Raw genomic sequence first — 17,164 nt, 5'->3', positions numbered from 1 at the left:
GGCATAGCAAGGATTTTTCGCGACCAGCTGACATTTTTAAAAAATGCGAGATAAGTACCTTGTGTAATATAAAGTAAAAATATACAGGAAAAAAATTTGAGACAAGTGCCTGTGTATGTGAGCAGTTAAAAGGTCTTTAAAACTGTTTCAACAGCAGGGTCAGCTTCTGCTTAACTTAGGATGAATTTTTAATATGTCCATTTGCTTTCTTCCACCTCTATAAATTATGTTGCGCATCACACTTTAACTGGTAGCTGGAGTTATTATAACCAGCTGACATTAATTAAGTGCTATATATATAATGTTATTATAATTCCTATTTATACATGACTTAATGTTACATAAAATGAGGAGTCAACAAGGATGGAGGGGTAAACAAGATCTATAATCATCCCATCCACCACATAAAGCTGACCTATTGCTTATACTTAAGTAGTACTAGATAAACTGAAAAAAATACAAAAATATAACTTTGACCAATGAACCATGAAAATGAGGTCAAGGTAGATGAAACCTGCCAGATTGACATGTACCCATTACAATTCTTCCATACAGGAATAGAGTTGACCTTCAGCTTATAGTATTTGAGAAATGGACCTTGTCATAAAATGTTATCCTTGATCACTGTTCCATGAAAGAGGTCGAGGTCAGATGACTGGAGGACATGTAGACATTGGAAGGAACTATTATACCAAATATGATTGTCCTTTTACTCATATTAAGTGAGAATTTCAAATGACAAAAACCATTTTTTTTCTCTGAAGCAGTCGCTGAACAAGAGAATGGGGTCAATGGAAATATGGTTGATGGAAACTGTGTAGCATAAGATATGAAGCGTCAATGTCTTCTTCCTTCTAAAAAATAAAGTTTTATACAAATAGTTTACGCTGCAGCAGCCGCGGCATAGTAATACCTATGTTTCATATATTGCAGGCGAGACAATAAAAACTGACAAGGGAATGACAAAATAAGACTAACAAAATAAAACAAACTAAATGCTACATAAAAATCCACGCAAGAAAAATCTCAACAAAATCTTATGATGACTACAACGCTCTGAAAGAGGGACGAAAGATACCAAAGGGACAATCAAACTCATCAATCTAAAACAAACTGACAAGGCCATATCCTGTACCCGTCATGTTACTCACAGAAAATAAATATTCATTTTATCATTGTACTTGCTTGGCTTTATATAAAATATTTTTATATGAGCGTCACTGATGAGTTTTATGTAGAATAAACACGCGTTTGGCGTACAAAATTATAATCCCGATACATTTGATAACTATTTACACAACTGGGTCGATGCCACTGCTGGTGGACGTTTCCTCCCAAAGGGTATCACCAGCCCAGTAGTCAACACTTATAAATTTCTTTTTTTTTTTTTAATTTAATCGAAAAACTAAGGGTTTTCTTATCCCAGGCATAGATTACCTTAGCCGTATTGGGCACAACTTTTTAGGAATTTTGGATCCTCAATGCTCTTCAACTTTGTATGTGTTTGGCTTTATAAATGTTTTGATATGAGCCAGGGATCTCTCAGAGCGTCACTGATTAGTCATATGTAGACGATACCTTTGATAACTATTCTCATTCAATGATGTCACAATCAAGGTAAAGAGGGTGCCATTGAAGCAACAATAATCAGAACGTATATGTGACAGAGATAATGCTAATAGTCAACCAAGTGGTGATGAAGTCTGTAAAACTTTGAACGGGGTCTTTAATTTTATCACTGGTTAAGTTAAGTAGCTTCTTTGAAACCTGTTACTGTCTATCAAAGAAATCATAATGGGGAGACACAGGCACTTTTTTCTATCCATGGGAGGATCCACTATGAATGGAATTTGCAACATCATAATGGAGAGCTTACAATTTGGAAGCTAAACTCATCCCTTTTATTAAGTTTTGTCCTCGGCTATATCAATTTCTAGATGTAGATGTAAGATATGAGACAGATTATCCTGTATCTCTTGTATCCTTTTTCATAGTATAATGTGACATATAATGTTCAACATAGTCTTTATACACAGTTGATGCTGCCATTGGATTGTTATCCCTCAAAACATTTTGATGACTGAAGGTTAATAAATAAAACAGAGTTGTTAATAAGTTCAAGATAAATAAACCAATTTTATACATTAAAAAGTTTAATTATTAAATAACAAATTGCCATAAACATTGCACAGGAAAAAAAGATACACATTCATAAAGATATTCCAATGTATAAAATTACAGCAGGAGTCAAGTATTGCCCCCTGTATCAATGTAAAGATTATAAAATAAAAATAATATACCATTTTTAAAATTAAACTAAACATCTTTTATGCAATAACTTAAAACAAATACCTTAGTATGCTTCCATGAAAAATTTAACTTTGTCTTCAATTCAAATATTTAATAATAGTGACATGAAAATTTGAAGATTTTTTTGTTATTCAAAAGTTATAGGTAGAGAATGTCTGTATTTTGATCAATTTTTTTCATGAGCAGAAATACAACTTTGCCAATGTATTACTGCATGTAAAATAAAATTTTCTATGGGACATGACCACTTTTTCTCTTTTCTATAGCACAATTTCAACAAGAGGCTCCCTTGGAATGGATCTGCCAATCATCAATTCTTTAAAATTCCAAATCTTTTCCTTTGTAACTTCAGGAGGATAATGTTTAAAAAAAAAGCTTAATCAGAACGAAATATTGTCTCTAGTATTTATATAGAACAAATAAGTCTATTTTCATGCATCTTTCCTTCAAACTTTGCTTAAAACTAGGTACAATGTTTATGCGTTTTGAGAAAATATAATAAGAATGTGAAAACTGTATGGGCAATGACAGATGAACATATTGTAGAAATTGTAAAACATGTACCACTTTTTTCACAACACATATATATAATAATTTAACTTCCCTTTAAAACACATTTATAACAATTTCAGACTTATTTTTAAATAGCAACAATAATGACTATGTTAATGATCATGATCTTATTGTAAGCAAAAAATAATTGACTCATCCTGAACACATACTAAAATCAGCTTTTTTAAAACAAACATACATTAATCTGAGACTCTGAGTATAATCAGAGACATATATATGTCTCTGGTATAATATAGAAGAGCACCATGACATTATACATTTACTTTTATTGAAAAAAAAACCCAATAGTTCAGTGTTTTAATGTTTCACAAGAACACACAATGATTTGATTCTAATTTCTACAAGTCAAATGAACCTTTAACCACAAGCATGCAAGTCAATGACAAAATAAAATTTGTTCTACACATGTGAACTTGAACAAAACCATCATTATCATAACAATAGTTTTACAAGAGGACAAATTTTATGTTTAAAAAAATAAAATAAAGCATTCAATAAATAAAACAAAATTAACATGATCATTAGTAAAAATAATATGAGTACAATATTACATGTATTATGAAAGTATCTTTAGTAATAATAGCACCATTTTTACGTTTATTAATTCATTTGCTCAATTTTCATGTAAATGTGAAATTGTTGGAGATACTTTTTAAAACTAGATGGCTCACAGGTGCCTCAATTTATCACCTGTTAAAAAAATGTAACATTAAAATTATTAGCATGGGAAGCATCTCTACAGAATAAACATGGAATTCATTAAAAATTTCAAGCACAACATGCACAAGAAATTATGCAAATTTCATAATCAAAAGTTAAGTTAAAATAATAGCCTGTTATATGATGAACATCATAACAATGAAAACAAGCCAAAACCTAAACAGTTACATACATGATTGATATAAAGTTAAAACACTTTCTAGTTTTTTTCTGGTTCCTTTTTTAATTGAGCTCTTATAATGATCATTTGCTATGCACCATGTTTTATATAAATGAACCTGGAGTGTCTATCTCTGAGATGTTGTATGTTACAACCTTTGATGTTTTTAATTTTTATTCTCTGTTCTCTCTGTCCTCAATACAATTGCTACACCTACAGTTCAACAGGAATGGCACTGAAACTTACAGGCAAGAATGTTTATAACGGAACCCAGTTAGGTGGATAATAATCTGGTTTGTTTGTTGTGTTTCCCATGACTGTGTTTTCTCTTGGGTAACCATGGAAATAGATTACAGTTCCACCAGTAAGGTAACCTGCCCACCAAGAAAATGATCCTGCTGACATGATCATGTGATCCATACTGCCCAATATGGCGAGATCTAAATACCCGTTCAAACTTGCTGAGTAAAATGGAGAATAATATATGTCTGGTCCATCATCTAAGTTATCCATGCTCCAATGATAATCATTTGTACATATGATAAATAAAACATCGTTGTACTTTCTCCTGAAGTAATTCATAGCCCTATAAAAGTAGGGAATATGAGGTACAGCATACCCTTTTCTATTCTGTCGCACTAAGTCACCCCTTCTTACATGTACTCCTATAGTCACTGCATGCTCTTTGTTCAGTTTTTTACGAGTATCTGCTAGGAATTCTTTTGCTTTATTTGCGTACTGAGGTTTAAATATAAAATGTTTATGTAATAATTCAGATTTTACATCATCAAAGTATTTAAAAGACTGTAGATATCCCTGTATATATGACTTTTCTTTAGGATCTAGTTTAGCAAGTCTTGGAGTATAATAACCTGGTCTGTATTCTGTCAATATTCTACTGTCTTTAAAGTCTGACTTTTTACCCATTTTTATAGGTAAATCAAAACAATCCCACAACCCTGTACCTTCTATTAACACTGGAGTTACATTGTTACGCTTAGCAATGCCTATCAGGGTGGAATATTCAAACATATGGTTCCCTGTTCTTCCCCAGAAGGTAACAGTAGCAGCTCCTTCATTACTCCTCAAACTTGCCACTTGAACTGTGATTCCAGTACTTGTTGTTGGAGTTCTCAAACTGTACATAAGGAGTAGTCCTACTCCTATCAATAAACCACACAATATTGTCCATTCTTTTATTCTTTTTCTGTAAAACAAAACAAAAAATAGTTAACGAATTTCACAAATAATGCTGTTAAAAAATTACCTCTCATGTTAATATAAATAATTTTATCTTGAGGTTGGCATGACAATTTAATAGGCATCCATGTAATACAAGTACTCACTAACACTGCCAGTTTAATCAAAACTATTCAATTCTCTTTGAGTAAGGATAAAAGAATATTTTTTACTGAAATAAAGTCTCTGTAAATGTTCTGACACTAAGTAATGGTTGGCTCATTTAGTAGTGATTAAGATGATAACACAATGTTGACTGCTGTACCCCTATTTTTGACATTTTTACCCATTGTGGTTGTTTGTTTTGTTCGTGCATCGTTGACAATGTAATGGAGTTTGATGCGACTGACATACAAGTGGGAAGTTTAGCTATCTATAAAAACAGGTTCAATTTACCATTTCTACATAAGAAAATGGCTGTACCAAGTCAGGAATATGACAGTTGTTATCCATTCGTTTGATGTGTTTGAACTTTTGAATTTGCCATTTGATTTGGGACTTTCCTTTTTGAATTTTCCTCAGAGTTCAGTATTTTTGTGTTTTTACTTTTTAGTATTAAAGCCTGTTTTGCACAAATACAAGTTACTATTCTGTATGAACCAAAGGAGATGTACAGTAAACATAAATTAGGAAGCCATTACACCAATTAAAACTAGAGGCTCTTTAGAACCTTGGTAGTTCTGTGTCTTTTCAACAATGGACACTGTCCAACATTGTAGACTAGAGCATTATTTATGATAAAAAATCGATTTCTATGTAGATTCTGTATGGCTGATAATTTTTTTTTTATAAATTTGGTCATATAGATACAGAGCCTCTGAGAAGGTTTTTGTAAAAGTTAAAGTAATATAACATAGACAATGGACAACAAGTGATAAGAAATATCACTTGGCCCTTTGGGCCAGGCAAGCTAGAAAACCAAAAGGCCTCCATTTCACTTCGGTAAGGATTATACCAGTCTAATATAAAGTAATTGTAAGGCAATGTGGCAACATGCTCTGGTTTAGGAGTTTGCCAGTGTTATAAGGTTACTGGTTATTGTATGGCAATGTGGCAACATGCTCTGGTTTAGGAGTTTGCCAGTGTTATAAGGTTACTGGTTATTGTATGGCAATGTGGCAACATGCTCTGGTTTAGGAGTTTGCCAGTGTTATAAGGTTACTGGTAATTGTATGGAAATATGTGGCAACATGCTGAATTTTACAATATTTGTTTCATTCAAAGATTTGTAAATTATAAAAATATCTGTTTAATTACAAAATAATTATAGACAGAAAAAAAAACCCATCTTATTTTATAAAATAATAGACTCAGGAAAATTGGTAATAAATGATTTTATTCTACTCAACACTAAAAAATGTATCAATATATATTTATATATGTACTTGATAGAAAATATGTACTATGCTTATGTACAAATGAATAAAGTTTAATACCCTCATTATACTGTCTTTGATTATAAAAGCGAAGTTTAGAAATAAAGATATAAATAGAATGCAAGGCTACACCAAAAGCTAGGTATAAAGTATATTAATCATGTTTAATAATTAATACATGATTGCTTGTTGGTTGCTTAATGTCCAGTGCCAAATATTTCATGCATATTCAGGACGAGAACAAGTTCACAATAAATACAATACATGTAGGTAGGTCGTGTCATAATAGAGGCCATTTGGGATGATGGTCTGGGAAATTTGGACTGCTACTGGAAAATAAGGGTATATTGGATAGGGACAGAAATTTTGCCTTGCAACAGGCTACCTACAAACCCTCAAAGAGTTTTTGCATGGGTTCTTAACGTGCAAAGAGCATGGCACTCTCTTTTACCCATTCTGACTAAACGTGACTGCGAACTTTATACATCCTGCACAGCCAAACGAATGCCCTACTTCGGAAAGCATTTTACTGCCAGTTGGGAGAAGACCAAGTGACCATATTTCTATTCCCACTTTTTGAAGGTGGTTTTAAAGTCTTCTGAAAGAACCTCTAAGGTATAAAACAAAATGTGACTCATTAAAGCTAAAAAATAAGACTGTAAGAGTAACCTGTATCTAATAAACAACATGATATTTTCCTCTTTAAAAAACACATCTTTTCCTTCAGTCATAAAATGGAAGACCACCTAATATTTGAGATCTGAACATATGATTCTCCCCTGGATGCATCAATACACAAAGTGTAAAGTTATATGATTTTTAATAGCATATGGTCAAGCATCAAGATGCATCTGCATACTGATTTAGAGGGCTTTATGCTTATTGGTTTCTGAAAAATGGCTATTATAAGATAAGCTAACAACATGTAATGTGACTAGAGGGGTACATCATAAGACCCACAGGTTTCTGGATTAAACTTAAAATAACAAATGTTTTTATACAAAATTAAATAAATAAATATATTCAATTAATAAGTTACTAAAATCTGAATCAAAAATCAAACAAATCTAAAGAACTACATACATATCAAAAACATTACTGTAGCGGTTATTCTTCTTGAAACCAATACCATTTTAGATTTTTTTTTCGTATATCAAAATGTGAATAATTTTCTGCTGCTAAGAGTAATCATAATTTGTTAAAATCCAAATAAAATTGATTCCTAAATGGTACTGGTTGTGATTAAGCATGCATATCACTCATCAAAAAAATATATAAATATATAGAAAAATGTAGCACAACAAGCATTTTCATATCAAAATTAATAACTTGTCAAGTCAGTATTTAAAATATGTGATCATGCCCCCCATCCCCAACTCATAATTATGTAAATATGGACATGTGTAATATTTTTTTCCTTGAAGATTTTTCTTATCATTATTAAAGTATACATAAGTACCATCTATATCATAAGTTGACATGTGCCTTGTTTATCAGGGTTCATGATTTCTAATATTAATTTTTGATATCAATTTCATTTATTAATACAAGAATTGAACAAAAAAGAGCACTTATATAGCAATTTTGATTTTTCTGTAGAAATTACATTATTAGGAGCATAATGCCATTACTCTAAAAAATAGTTGATCAGCCCTGTTTTTTTCAAAAACATCCAAAATATTGCTGGTATAAACATGATAAACATATGGGTAAATTTCATAAAAATCAGGCATGAATCATACGCTTGATATAAGAATAAGGAGATGTAGTATGATTGTCAATGAGACAACTATCCAACAAATTTCAAATAATATGAATGATGGGGGTGAGGGGGGACCTTGATCCTGAAATCCCAGGCTTAAAATCCCGAAATTCCAGGCTTAAAAATACGAAAAATGAGGTCCCGTAATTCGAAAAATAGAATTCCCGGAACCCAAAAGGGTCAATCCCAAAATCCCGAGCTTAAAAACACCTGATCCTGGAGTCCTGATAAAGGTCCTTTCCCCCCTCATGAAAGTAACTGTACAACCTTCAACAATGAGAAAAGCCCATACCTTATGCTCAGCTATAAAAGGCCACAACTTGAAAAATATAAAACTTGTAGTAATTTAATTGAGAAAACCAACAGCCTTTTTCATAACTTAACAATTTATGAAAAACAAATATAACAGACACGACACGAACCAAATACAACCACATGTCTCATAAAACAATCCTGTATACATCTATCATCATTAAAGTTCCAATCATCAACATGTAGGGATTACATTTGTCATTAAAATAAATGGTATCCTAACTTATTCATGTTTAGTTTTTGGCAAATATATAAAACTAACTTGAATGATCAACATGTTAATCTGTTTTCTACTTTGTTTTTTAAGATAAAATGCTTGTTGCTGAAAAACTACATGTATGTGTATTTATGTGTAAAACACTCACTTATATACTATCCTATGGTAGGAATATTTTGTATACAATCTGAAATTAATAAAACATGCATAACAAAATAGTCAATAAAAAAAAAGCAACCCTTTTAAGATCTTATGGAAAAAGGTGTCTTTCATATCAGAGTGTCTAAATATAAGAAATAGTGAACTAATATGATATACATATCAATATGTAACTTTTCATACTGCATGATATGTTATTATGTAACCTTTCAGTCTACCATGTCAATTAGTATGATTATATGTAATGCCATGACATAGGTCTTCTCCATTTATTATTAATGAGTTTGTGCCAATAAAAATATTTGTGTGTATACATTTACCACACAACAAGAAATAAGTCGAAAATCAGACAAAGAGCTCCATGCGAGTCATTTCAAAATTTAAATGGATGTATGTATGTATGTGTACGTAGAATCCTAGATCCCTACGTTTACAGAGCACCACTCAAGAGCTGCGAGGGTACAGTGGAATCCGTGTACACAACATACATGTATAGGGATTAAAGGAAATGTGTCACTAAAAGTGTTAGGTATTGACAAATCTCAATTCCCACCTCAACACAAGGGAGTGTTAGAACACCAGGCAGAATCTATTATTAATGTGAAGGAAGCATAAGTACTTGGAGAAAACCAACTGGCTGCACAGCAGGAATAGACAAACCGAAGAGATACATGTTTCAGCAGATTGATCTCTAGGTCGGAAGCAACTTTGACCAACTGAGGCCCCCAAAGTACACATTCTAGTTTAAACCCAGGTCATGGTACCAGAGATGTGTGTGAGAGCGTGTTGGAGGGGATCCTGATCACAAAATTCAGGGCTTAAAAACATGAAATCCAAAGCTTCCAAAATCTAAAGAAATTTAAATCCAACATCCGAAAATTCGAAAAAAAGAATTGCCAGATTACAAAAGAATCGATCCCGATATCTCAAGCTTAAAAACACTTGATCCCGGAGTCCAGATAAAGGTCTTACCTCCCTCTGCCCTGAGAGGGTGAAAATCACCCTTCTGATGTACTGAAATTTTTTGCAACCCAGGTGAGAATTGAACTTCAGTACTGTAGCCATTGGTCTTAAACACTAGACCACGAACTCACATATGACTCATATATATATGTCTCTGACAACCTTAAGGTGGTATGGCCATGGGTGTCTCCCGCCATCTTGGATTGTGAAAAACAGAGAATCTAATGTCCAAATATTTTCTATCAAGTAATCAGAATTAGATGCAGGAATGCAGATATTTAATATGAATTTTCATTAAAGGGGCACTAGCTACAAGATATATGAAAAACCTAATACATTAATTTTTTTTTTGGCTCAATCAGTAATGAAATACAAATAGTGAAATAATAATTTCGTAATAGTAGCCAATAAGGTTCAATTTTGTCAAAATATAAGCAAAAATCATTGATTATGAGTTATTCACTTGCATGTGAATAATTCGACCTCATCGAATCGGTATTCATGTGAACTTTAATTTAACCCCTTAGCTTGAGATGGATAACACATGAATCGACTCGTATGTGTAAAGTTATTTAAAAGAAGAGAATGTCAACATTGAAAGTGAAACAAAGGTAAATCATTTGATTGACTGATTAGATTCCACAAATAAACATTCTAATACAGGTAAAAACGATGATAAACATTTGTTTTTTTTATCCATAATATGAAATTAAATGGACCTAGAATAGTTCAACAACATGTGTTTGCTTTATGAATTTATATCTATATTTATGTTTACATCGCTTATATGGTCATCGGATGATCATAGAGGTCAACTCGATAAATAATTAGATGGCATCTATTCTAGACTCAAATACACACGAAACGAAGCTACATACGTGACATGTTTTCATGCCTGTGCCTTGTTTATTGTTTTATTTAGACTTTTAATAGTTTGGATAAATAAATGTTTTACATTGTTATAAATCAAATATTAGAATTTGATTAGAATTGGTGAACATGAATTTGACAGCTAGTGCCCCTTTAAAAGAACCAATTTATAAGAATATAACTTATTACCATTAATATTTTTACAAGTGTAGATTATTTTTGATTGTTTTTAATTGGCATTTTAAGGGGAGGTTTAATACTCTAAAACAGTGCATTTTCTGAAGGAATTTACATAGAATTTTCCTATTTTGTATTTTAGTCGTAAAAAACGTACAGTTCTTTTGATATTCTCAAAGCATTGTCTGAAAGCTATCTTTTCCTAATTTATTTTACAATTCTATCAATTTGTTTACTTTCTAATCACAAAATGGTGTGTTTTTCCTGTACACAATCCAAACAAAATGTGTCATTTTGTCACAACCTGTAGCTTGAGAAAATGTGCGGTGACCTATCCTTTTTATTAAATTTTTAAACATATATCAATAGATACTACCTTTCGGCAAAGTATGACAAAATTCTATCATTTTTATTTTAGACTCCCATATACCACCTTATCGGCTTATTATATATCCTTTCTTCTTCTTGTCTCCATATGAGCATCCTTTATAAGGATCACCACCATGAGTTATTGCGTATAAAGGAAGACATTTGGAGCCTGTATGGGTACAGATTATGTGAGCATTTGCCTACCCAATTTCCCATAATAATTTGATTTAAGTTTAACGTGTGTCAGTGATATATCATGTCGGGTAGAGAGTTGTTCGCTCGTTATATAAGTCACATACAGATGTATATTGCTTAAATTGTTTTATCTTCTTCTAATCTTTATATACAGAAAAACGTCAACAGACATAGTTTGGTAGAAAAATGAAAATTTGTAACTGTCTTTGCTGCATCGAATATGTCGGTATGTTTGTTCGTGGCTAGGCCTTGTGTTTGATTGGCTTTTAAATAATATGTCAGTGTGTGGTATGGCAATATTTTATCTTATTGGTGCAAATCTGAATTAATCAACCTTTTGCCAAACGAGATCATCGTCTTTTCTGTTTTTGGCTTATTTACATTTCTGCTTCTACTGGTAAGGAGTTGTGAATCCAATAGCGAACTTGCATGCCACAAAGGTAGAATATTGGAAACCAGTCAGTATAAATCTAATTGTAAGATCAAGTCGGTTCGGAAACGTAAAGTTTTTGAATGAATTTTAAAAGTAAATCAAAAGATGATTCAAGATGATAAACAAAGTTCCCTTTTTGTATACTATGCCGAATCTAAATAAAGCTTATTTGATATTAAAGATTATTGATCAATAAATTCAATTTGAGTTCTGTTAATTAACTGAAACATTTTAAACATTAAAACTTTTCACAAAGAAAAAATTAAAAGTAAATCAAAAGATGATTCAAGATGATAAACAAAGTTCCCTTTTTGTATACTATGCCGAATCTAAATAAAGCTTATTTGATATTAAAGATTTTTTATCAATAAATTTAATTTGAGTTCTGTTAATTAACTGAAACATTTTAAACATTAAAACTTTTCACAAAGAAAAAAAACAAGAAAGAGTGTTTCATTAAAATAAGAAACATGAAAACCCAAGCAAATCAACATAAGTCTAATTCTTTTAAAGCACTGGCAAATTATTCCATAGCCTAAGCAGCAGCGAAAAAAAATCAAATGTGATCATTCGAACCCATGTTAAAAAAAAATGAGACGGACTCAGGTTTAGACCAGTTTTGTTAGACAGTTTGGCAAAACTAAATATGACACTAAAGGTGTCTCCCAAAATCAGAAAAAAAAACAATAAGAGATATGTTTTCTTTAGTAATTCATCCGTAATCAAATTAGTACATTTGAAGCGCTATCATATGGATTTACTTTCTGAACTGAGTAGTGTTCAAAACCAAAAAAATAACATGATGAATTGATAGCCAAAGATGCAGATAGACCTTCATCATATGTTGGTAAACTATTCTCAGATGCTAGTCTTTTCAATTAGTGGGCCATTTACAGAATTAACTGTCCGATTATTAGTATGTGACACGGATATATTTTAAATACAATATATACTCATTGGTATAAGCAGATGTGGTATGAGTGCGGCAATGAGACAAATCCCGATCCAATTTACAATTTGTAAAAGTAATCTAATCTGGTCATAGTATGGTCTGTAACCGTGATTGAGCCTTGGCTCACACCGAACAACAAGCTTTAAAGGGCCGAAAAAATTACTAGTGAAAAACCATGCCAACGCGAGGAAAACCAACGGTCTATTCTGTATAAAAAAAAAACCACGAGAAACGCTTATGAACAACATCAACAAACGACCACCACTGAACCTCAGTCTGTTGTTTCAATCAAAGAAGTTTGAATTACTATTTAGTACATTTGATGTACTTAAGAACAAGGGTCAACTTGAATTTACTACGAACATAAGCTTTATTGCTGTCTATTCGTTCATGAATTAATTTTTTTTTACACACACTCGTCAGAAATCATTGTATAATTAGTGAACCGATCATATCAAAAATTATTTCTAAATGGATGTTTTTGAACACATTTTTGGGCTCAAAGTTTCAAATACTTTTTGAATATGCTACATGTTTGTAGTTGGTCTTCACACTAAACATTTGAATCCACAAACTCGAAGCTCAATTTTACCAAATAGATATAGGAAGATGTTAAGTTTGATTCTTTTGGCTCGTAGAGAAGAATTTCACAAGCCAGACAGCAATTTTACAAGCCATGACTGTAGGACTTGTGGTTAAGCGTGAAGACTGAGTCACCGCCACTCACTCACTCACTATTGTAAGTAGAGAATCCTCACTTCGCATGTTCATGCACACCAAGGAAAATAATAAACAAGTTCGTTGTTTCCACCTACAATTACTGACATTTTAAGGGTTGAAAGTTACACTATTCGTATGATTTCAAAAGAACTATATCCAAATGAAAATAATTATTAAATGGGTCGAACTATACCGTTTGTTTTAGATCTGGTAGTATTCTAGAGTAATTTCCCTACCGGCATCTTTAGTCCGCTTGTTTTTGATCCGGTGTTATATAGCCATTCTTCCCCCATGCCAGTTTTTCCCCCGGGGGAAAGGCTGGCATGAGCCAATATTTCCCCCGTGGAAATTTTGGATCATTGCCATTCTTCCCCCGCGGAAATTTGACAATACGTATACATATAGTCACTTTTCCCCCATGCCAATCTTTCCCCCTATATAATAGATATCACCGTATATATGTACACGTCTAAAAATGAAACCGAAATAGGTTTATAGATACATTAAGTGCCAGTCTGCCTAAGAATCAGGCAGTGGTGAAAACATGACAAAAAAAATCCCACCCTATTTGACATTGATTTCAGTTCATAATATGTAGTTATGCACAAAAATAACATTCATTTCCATTTTCTGTTCTGGTAATAGAAGATACAATTTGGTTGAAATGCACTAGAAATTAACGAATAAGGGGAGATAACTCTGTAATTTGCTATCATTCTAACCAATTTTCTAACCAAGATATTTGATATTACCAGACACACACAAATGAAAGACTAATACTTTTTAACTCAGGATGATGGTTAGTATTGAATAGCATGATTAGCTCGGTGGGTTTTTTCTAATCATGTTTTAATTTTTACCTAAATTGCCTGATTCTTACAAAGACTGCCACTTAATACAAGTTGTGTCTACAGGTTTATCAGTCTGTCTATGTTTCAACTAATCTGTCTTTCTTTGTGTCCCCTAGTCTTTCTACATTTTCAACTGCATGTTTGTCTACATGTCGAGAAGTCTGTCTATATATTCACCCGTCTGTTTACATGTTTACCAGTCTGTCTACAAATTCACCCGTCTGTTCACATGTTTACCAGTCTGTCTATGTCCACTAGTCCGTCTATATATTTTCACTAGCTTTGAAATAGATTTCAGTAACTGCGAGTACTTTTATTTCGGTGCTTTGTTTCTATTGTTCTTGTGTAAGTGATTTTTGTTCGACGTATCAACATTTTTAGTGAAACCAATTGCAACTGATACTTTTTTCCTTGCGATGTGTTGTCCTAGGTTGGGTTCATTGGGGAGGGTTGAGTTTATGGCCACCACATTGTGTATGTACCAATGTCCATTCCAAAGCCAGGAACATGTATATATATATTACCGGGTACATTGGTTGTTGTTGGTTCATGTCATTTGAGTTTGTATTTATTGTAAATTATTTTGTAATCAATAAGCCTGTTAGTTTTGTTTGTTTTGTTCCCTAAGTTGTATGGTCGGAGCAATTTATAGCCGACTATATAGTTTTTTTTGTTCATTTGTGGAGGCCGTACTGTGGCCTTTTATTACTTACTAAATGTACCATGTCCGTGTAACTCCGGTGGATATTTGTATCATTAGTGCTAGATCGTGGTCGACACTATATACACTTTTAGGGCAGGTGGAATATTCCTGTACTTCCACGTTTCCACTGCACGTCTCCCATGCTGGTTGGAGAGGGGGTACATATCTCACCTAGGTTTGATGAAGTTTCATCCTTATCGAACTTCTTCTCCTGAATGAAAGCTTTAAAATGCGATGAGTATCTTTCTCTATCCATGCCTTTGATGGGTACTTTAACCTTGTGGTACAAACATGATTTATCATGTAAAGTCAAAATCTTCAAACTGACCAGAAGTGGTTTAAGTAGTTGTATTCAGTAGGTCAATGATATTAAGGGTTCACGAATGAGAATGGATTGTATCACTGCATCAGAATGTGCTTCGTGTGTATAAATATAACTTGTATGTTTACATGGTATATATAAATACATATCAATTTATAGTAGTACAATGAAGCTTTGGTACCGCTAAACTAATCAAAAAAGTTAATATTCTTTCTTTAGAATAAAAATTTCTAACTGACGTCGCCGACGTTATAAATTTATAAAGAGGAAAAACTAGCTTATCATGCCGCAAAGGGGAAAAATTGGCCTGATCCTCGTTTTCCCCCTATAACGTTGAGGGGGAAAAGTTGGATCATGCCAATTTTTCCGGGGGGAAATATTGGATCGATCCAGTTTTTCCCCCAGGAAAAATTGACATGGGGGAAGAATGGCTATAGGACACCGGTACTATTCTAGCGCAATTTTCCTACCTGCATGTTTTAGTCTTGATTTGCTGTGCGATTAGCTGGTCTGGTAATATTACCATTTGCAACCTTGACCACCACCTAATATGTAATAGAACCTGTATCGGGTTTGTATATATCCTCTTGTTTACGTTCATGAAACTAATTTTACATTTAGTAAGTAATAATTATATGTCAACTTAATCTATAAACAGGATGTATATCTTAATACAAAATAAATCTATCAAAATATCTTAATACAAAATAGATCAAAATATAGTCCGATTATCTACACCATCATCGGCGACCCGGCAACGTCAAGATTCAAACATTTTAGGCATTTTCTTGATTATAAGCGATGGCGACGCTCCAAAATGAATTTACTATTTTATATGTGTGTGTCATTGTTATAGAAGTCTCGATCAGTGTCAAAGAACAATTGAAGTTTGATATAGAAATTTCACTCAGCTTGTGCATTAAAAAAGTTGCTATTGTTTTAATAAATTTTCTATACTTAATTTCCCTTTTTGGGCATATACTTTTGTCTATAAGTCAAAATAGTAAACATATTTATGATAGTATATGATATCAGATATCAATAAATAACAACATGAACATTTCCAAATAACCTTCTCCTTCGGAAAACTATCGGGGATTTTAAATTTGACAAAAGAAAAACGGCAATTTTAGCGGGTATCAAAACATTCTACAAGTGATGGATTTTGTTGTTGTACCCATTTAAAAACATTTTGGATGTTGTTATAGTCATACCTACTACTTCACAGAAAATTACTGGGCTAATATATCCCTAACACATATCTTATACTGAATATATGTTAAATTCATAAACATTCGAACCAAAATATATGAACCCCTTATTGATTTTGGACCAAGGTCAGGGCAAATATTAAAAGACAAAAATTAGGCCAACATTTTGGCTTAATGCGTCCATCTGTAACCAAACTTTACTTGTTAAATATATTGATGCCTCGTTGGATGTAGAAAATCCATCTTGATTTTGATATCAATAGTTCAAATTCAAGTTTTCACATGACACATCCGTATGTATAAACGTGTGAATATCTGATATGATTTCAAATCAGACATTTGATTAATATTGTCGAGTTGTTTTAACTGATGTAGTTGTTTTGGCATGCAGCAACGCATTGCTAAATGTTTACAATACTAGTAGTAGGACCACGGGTATTAAGTAATGGCAAAAGCCATTACAGAAGACACATTGTTCGTCTTCTGGACTAAATGCAGTTGTAAAATTCACTTGCTATTTAATAATACTCCACAAATACTTGAACAGCCACCTGATACGAAACGTTACAA

General features: G+C 32.5%; 1 protein-coding gene across 2 annotated transcripts; it reads right to left on the bottom strand.

Annotated features, from left to right (window-relative positions):
* Positions 1 to 3,141: 3,141 nt before the first annotated feature.
* On the bottom strand, positions 3,142 to 15,998 carry LOC134712869 (galactoside 2-alpha-L-fucosyltransferase Sec1-like). 2 transcript variants are annotated; one of them, XM_063574841.1, is made up of 2 exons: positions 15,854 to 15,998; positions 3,142 to 4,970 (listed from the first exon to the last, which is right to left on the bottom strand). In XM_063574841.1, the coding sequence occupies exons 1-2, from the start codon at positions 15,982 to 15,984 to the stop codon at positions 4,022 to 4,024; spliced, it is 1,080 nt and encodes a 359-aa protein (XP_063430911.1). In that variant the 5' UTR covers positions 15,985 to 15,998; the 3' UTR covers positions 3,142 to 4,021. The 2 variants fall into 2 exon arrangements, with proteins under 2 accessions (XP_063430911.1, XP_063430912.1); XM_063574842.1 differs by lacking the exon at positions 15,854 to 15,998 and adding an exon at positions 11,737 to 11,855 and having other exon boundaries at positions 3,146 to 4,970.
* Between the last annotated feature and the right edge of the window lie 1,166 nt (positions 15,999 to 17,164).

This window comes from Mytilus trossulus, chromosome 3 (genome assembly GCF_036588685.1).
Source record: "Mytilus trossulus isolate FHL-02 chromosome 3, PNRI_Mtr1.1.1.hap1, whole genome shotgun sequence".
Taxonomy (NCBI): domain Eukaryota; kingdom Metazoa; phylum Mollusca; class Bivalvia; order Mytilida; family Mytilidae; genus Mytilus; species Mytilus trossulus.
This window is presented reverse-complemented; position numbering and strand designations above follow the sequence as displayed.

Coding starts and splice junctions, on each gene's coding strand:
- LOC134712869 (XM_063574841.1), bottom strand. CDS start 15,984: ATGAACGTAAACAAGAGGATATATACAAACCCGATACAGGTTCTATTA. Junction 4,971..15,853: donor ATCAAGACTAAAACATGCAG/GTAGGAAAATTG, acceptor TTTGTTTTACAG/AAAAAGAATAAAAGAATGGA.